General features: G+C 53.0%; 1 protein-coding gene across 1 annotated transcript; it reads right to left on the bottom strand.

Moving 5' to 3' along the window:
- Positions 1-2,818: 2,818 nt before the first annotated feature.
- Positions 2,819-5,625, bottom strand: LOC136527368 (3-ketoacyl-CoA synthase 6-like). The gene is made up of 2 exons (XM_066520075.1): positions 3,923-5,625; positions 2,819-3,818 (listed from the first exon to the last, which is right to left on the bottom strand). The coding sequence occupies exon 1, from the start codon at positions 5,415-5,417 to the stop codon at positions 3,942-3,944; it is 1,476 nt and encodes a 491-aa protein (XP_066376172.1). The 5' UTR covers positions 5,418-5,625; the 3' UTR covers positions 2,819-3,818; positions 3,923-3,941.
- Between the last annotated feature and the right edge of the window lie 268 nt (positions 5,626-5,893).

The raw sequence follows: 5,893 nt of genomic DNA, 5'->3' as shown, positions 1-5,893 counted from the left end.
GGTATAACGCATATGTTTACAACACGCACGTATACTTACTCCAATGAACACACGTATGCAAACCCTATCCCTATGAGTATCTTCGAATGACTGAGCCGGTAGATCTCGAGATTCACAGTCACCACTGACGCCTCGCTGTCGAAGGAAGCGTCGCCTACTACTGAAAACATAGCGCCATTAAATCATAGAATAAGTCCAGAAAAATATGAGCACCCGTACTAGATCGAGGACTTGAACCCGGGTGGGCAGGTTCCACCACAAGGAACCACGGTTGGTTATCTTTTCTAAAGTAAATATAAATATAAATTATGAACTAAGTTCAAATTCAACTTTATTAAAATATTTTAATGAACTTAAATTAAATTGGTAAAATGCAAATGGTCGGTTAACACAATTATTCTTTTGCTAAAAAATTTGAGAATAGCTTGATCTATTTGACAAAAAATGTCCTCTTAATATGAGAGAATTTATATTTTTTTAGTGTTTTCTTGAAGTGTTTTGAAGAATTGAAAATATGTCACATATATATGTAGTTGTTACCTTTATTCGAAGAAATGTTTGTGACCGATCTTATCCAGCTCCGGATTGCCCCTTATTCCATAGATATTTATTCACAAACTGAAGCAATTCCGCAATCACATTCCATATTTTTCGTATCTGGCTCTGAAGAAAAATATGAAAACAAATATGGTGTGAACAATATCGTATGACCTGATCTGATTACATCCTAGGGCCTATCCGTGGAACTAATCAGTAGTCCCCCAACCATTTTAGTCTGACTTAGTCGCTAAATTGTCAAACATGGGACTAAAAGAGGGACTAAAATGGGTTAGTCCTGTAGTCCCATTAAGGGGTGGCTATTGCGACTACTAGTCCAAAAGGACAGCCCATGACCCTCACTCTCTCTCCTCCCTCATGAGGTGTGTGGCTCCCTCGCGCGGCTGCCCGCTTCTTCCCCGCCGCCGCGCCCACACCCCATGAGCGCCACCCCTGCTCCCTCCACCTCGCTCTAGTTCTCTGTTGGGATGAAGGGAGGAGGACGCTAGGCCATCTCCCCTCGTGACCCTGGCCATCTCCGACGCTGCCGCCGGAGCTGAGACCATGACCGTCGCCGCGCCCGTCTTTTCCCCTGCGCGGCCCTGGCCCTCTCCGCGGACCGCGGTGGCCGTGGCTCGCGGATCAGGGAGCTTCCCATGGGGGGGCGTGTCCGAGGACACTAACGTGTTCAACAAAGAGGAGAAGGGGGCGTTCGACGGCGCGCGAGCTTCTCGAAGCGCAGAGCAGCGGCAGACGATGACGAGAAGGAGGAGGTGAGGGGTAGGTGGGTGGGGACGATTTGGTCTTTGTTTAAGTGCCTTAACGATCTTTAGTCCCATTTAGTCCCTTGAACCAAATAGGTTTGTGAACTATAGTTAGTCCTTGTTTTAAGGTGTGTTTGGATCTAGTGACTAAAGTTTAGGAGGTGTCACATGGGGGTGTCGCATGCGGTGTTCGGATACTAATAAAAAAACAAATTACAGAATCCATCAGCAATCCGCGAGACAAATTTATTAAGCCTAATTAATCCATCATTAGCGCATCTTTACTGTAGTACCATATTGTCAAATCATGGACTAATTAGACTTAAAAAATTCGTCTTGCAAAACCGTCTCAATCTGTGCACTTAGTTTCGTAATTAGTCTATATTTAATACTCCCAAACATCGGATGGGACAGCGACTAAAGTTTAGTAGGCGAATGAAAACACCCCATGGTCTCTAGTCCCTGGACCAGGGAACTGAACAGGGAGTAGGGCTATTTGGCAATGGATTAAAGAAACGATCTGTGGCTTCTAGAACTGTATGTACAGTAGTAACGTCCTACAGGTCAGCTTTTTACGTGTGACAGACGGATAGTAAACATGCTCCAATATCACAGTTGAATTGTACGGCTAGGACAGTGAATTCATAATTCATTGAAAAGAACCGTCCGGAGAGCTGCCTCAGCAGCAGTAATGACAAGTGGCTAGCGCCTAGCTAGGGAGTAGGGAGAGCCAGCCAAGTTCGCAACAGGACATGCATGCTGCCGGGTGCCGGGCCATCACCGCGAAACCAATCGTGCTTGCATTGCGTAGATTCAGATCCTCCGGCGGTCCGGCCGGCTGGCATTGGCAAATGGCAAGCCGCTGCCACTCCAGCACTGCACCAATACCACCGCACATGCATTCTAGGTGCGACACCCGGGGTCAATAATAGCAGCCGGAAGCCCACTGCGCGATGGAGTGCGTGCGACCTGTAATGCTCAAAGGAGCAGTGGCAAGACCGGGGGCAAGATTCCGCGGATTCCGCGGGCATTCATGGCGCCCGTCGCTGCCCGCCTAACCTCTGGGCCTCGCCATGCATGCCTCGTACGGTAACGGGTAGGGGTTGCTGCAGTAGAGTATGCGTGTGCTAGGCTGCTACCTTGCTTGAGCGTGGCAGAAGTACGCCGCCTGCCAGTGCCAGCGATAAATGGACGCCGGACTCGACCGAACAGCGGAAGCAGAAGCAGCGCACGGCAAGTTTGGCATGTTCGTTTCTTGGTTTTAGTCGGCTCAAATCAGTCAGTCAACAGTGTTTTTTTCTCCTTATAAGTTAAAAAGTGAAAAAAGTGACTTATTTTGCCAAACACCACCAACTTATAAGTCACCTCTGCTTATAAGTTTTAAGTTGGTTTACCCCTTCTTAAAACTTATAAGTTACCCTTTTTTGCGTGGGGCCCGCACCTTTAATGAGCTTATAAGTCATCTACAACCAAACATGCATGACTTATAAGTTACTGGTTTTCAGTCACCTGACTTAATAAATCACCTAACTTATGGAAACCAAACAGGACCTAAACTAACACCAGTCAGCTCAAACCAGCCCAAAAACAAAGAGGCCGCTGACAAGGCTGTGGTTGGCGCAGAGGGCACGCGGCCAGAAGCCAAGAGCCGCAGCGAGCCAAGTCCGCAGCAGCAGCAGATTCAGAAAGTCAAGGCACAGCAGCTGCAGCAGCAGCAGCAGATTCAGAAACAACACGGGGCGTGCCCGTCCATGCATTCATCCATCTTTGCCAGTGAGGGCTTGCTGTAGTAACTTCACTTCATCATAAATTATTATTCAGGTAGAGTACAATGCTTGCTATAGTAATGCAATCGATCCAACTCGCAGTACATTTTGCCTTGGCCCTTGTTTAGTTTCCTCGAATTTCAGAATTTGGCACTATACAAAAAGAAGATTCCCCGTCACATCAAATTTGCGGTACATGTATAGAGTACTAAATGTTGACGAAATCAAAAACTAATTACACAGTTTAGTTGTACTTTGCGAGACGAACGTTTTGAGCCTAATTAGTCAACGATTGGACAATTATTACCAAATAAAAACAAAACGCTACAGTAGCTACAGTGTAAGACAAAATTTGGCGGCGCCGATTCAGCGGGTGAACTAAACAGGCCCTTATTTCTAAATGGATGGACACCAAGTAAATTATTGGTGGTGAAACAAATTTGGTAAAGAAAAAAAAAAGAGAAGGGTACACGACGATCTACCTGTTCGCTTGCGTAAATTTCCAGCTTGAAATAATGTTTTTCTCTTATACCAAACCAGTCAACCGCAGGCTGACCACGAGTACTATACGTGTGTGTAAATGGCCCGGATTTAACCTGGTGTACCCTCACACAACCAACCTGTCCGGGATGGAGCGCAGCGCACATGGACGCGTCAGTCTCGGCATTCAACGCGCCCGGCCTGGCCAGCACCACAAGCTAGTCCAAAATACATTTTCGTCACGTCGTCGTCGGCCTCCTCCTCCGTCCTCCTAGACGAGACGAGATGCGCGAGAGAGGAAACGGGACGTGACAGATCAGGCGCGGTTTCATTACCTTACCTACGTGTACGTACACAAGGATCTCAGATCGATACCAGACAGATCAGGCGTCGGCTAGTGCTTGAGCACCTCGGGGATGTCAACGGGGTAGCGGCTGATGCTCTCCGCCCAGGGTCCCTCGGCGGTGCGCGCCGGCGCGATGCACTCCCACGCCGCGCTGTTGCACTTGAACCCGGAGCCGAAGCCGATCATCCACACGCGGTCGCCGCGGCGCATGCGGCCCTTGGCCTCGATGTACGCCAGCTCGTACCACACCGAGCTGCTGGACGTGTTGCCGAACCGGTGCAGCGCCATGCGCGACGCCTCCACGTCCTGGTCCGACAGGCCCAGGCTGCGCTGCAGCTCGTCGATGACCGCGCGCCCGCCCGCGTGGATGCAGAAGTGCTCGAACGCCGTGCGGAAGTCGGGGAGGTACGGCTTCACGTGCCGGTTCACCACGCGCCGCGCGATGAAGGACAGCGCGAACAGGAGCTGCTCCGACGCCGGCAGCACCAGCGGGCCGATGGCCGTGATGTTGGCCTTGAGCGCGTCGCCCGCGATGGTCATCAGGTCCTTGGACAGGTTGATCCCGCGGTGGCCCTCGCCGTCCTCCTCCTGGAACACGCACCGGTACGCGCTGTCCTGGGCGCCCGTCAGCGTGCGCACCACGCGGGCGAGCCGGAACCGGGCCCGGGCGCGGGAAGTGGACAGCAGCACGGCGGCGCCGCCCATGCGGAACAGGCAGTTGGGCAGCAGCATGGCGCGCTCCTTGCCCACGTAGTAGTTGGGCGTGATGGTCTCTGTCGACACCACCAGCGCGTGCGCGCCTTTCGGAGCGACCTGAAGGAAGTTCTTGGCCAGCCCGACGGAGATGAGCCCCGCGCTGCAGCCCATCCCGGACAGGTGCACGTTGCGGATGTCCGGCCGCATCCCGTACCTGTGGATGATCATGTCCGTGAACGACGGGATGGGCGCGAACAGGCTGCAGTTCACCACCAGGATGTCGATGGCGTTGGGGCTGATGCCCGTCTTGGCGAGCAGGTCGTCGATGGCCGAGAAGATGACCAGCTCCACCTCCGCGCGCGAGGCCTCCATGTTCCGGTACGGCGGGATGTAGTGGTGCGCCGGGGGCAGGCACGTCTCCTCCCCGAGGCCCGAGCGCTCCAGCAGCCGCGTCATGAACCGGACGCTGCGCTCGTCGATGGAGGCGCCCTCGACGAACGTCACCAGCTTGGCGTGCTCCAGGAAGGTGGCGAAGGGGACGCGGCAGTTGGGCCTCGTGCGGAAGCAGGCATAGTCCACCAGGTACACGGACCGGGGACGCAGCATCACGTACAGCGTCGCCGCGGCGGCCGCGACGAACACGGCGAGGAACACGTGCACCGCCCGGAGCGCCTGCAGCCTGCCGAGCAGCTCGTCGGGACCGACGCGCGCCGCATTGACGACGGCCGCCACGGCCAGCGGCGCAGCGAGCACGGCGACGAAGTTGTTCACCACGTGCTGGTACAGCGGCTTGAGCTGCTTCAGCTGATGAGCCGCCGACGAGCCCATGCTGTTTGCTGTCTACCAGCTGGCGTGCGCGTGCTCGAGCGAGACCACTGGCACTGAGAGTGAGCTCACGACTCACTCAGCAGCTAGTAGGCCTAAGCGACTGTGATCTTGGGAGCGGGAGGGAATGGGGAGGATTTAAAGCCGGTGGGATCAAGCCGAGCAAGGGTATTACCGACGCATGCATGTTGGTGTGGGCCACGGGGGGTCTTTACTCGCCCAGGCTAGCGTCCTGCTCCATCGGCATGGTTCACCGATAAATCTGATGAAATCATCATGCCGCTAATTAAAGCCCATGCTTGTACGCACTGATCTTGTCATCCCGAGACCCGGGGGCAGCAAAGCCATACGCGAATTTTAGAAATTGTCCTACACAATGGGAAGGTACAGTACTAGCAAATTGTAACATTTTTCTAAGGACACGTCAGGATCCATTAAGACTAAAAATTACAAGCTAAAATCAGTACCAGTGGATCCAA

This window comes from Miscanthus floridulus, chromosome 19 (genome assembly GCF_019320115.1).
Source record: "Miscanthus floridulus cultivar M001 chromosome 19, ASM1932011v1, whole genome shotgun sequence".
Classification (NCBI taxonomy): Eukaryota; Viridiplantae; Streptophyta; class Magnoliopsida; order Poales; family Poaceae; genus Miscanthus; species Miscanthus floridulus.
The sequence above is the reverse complement of the archived record's forward strand: the minus strand, read 5'-3'. Positions and strand labels throughout refer to the sequence as shown.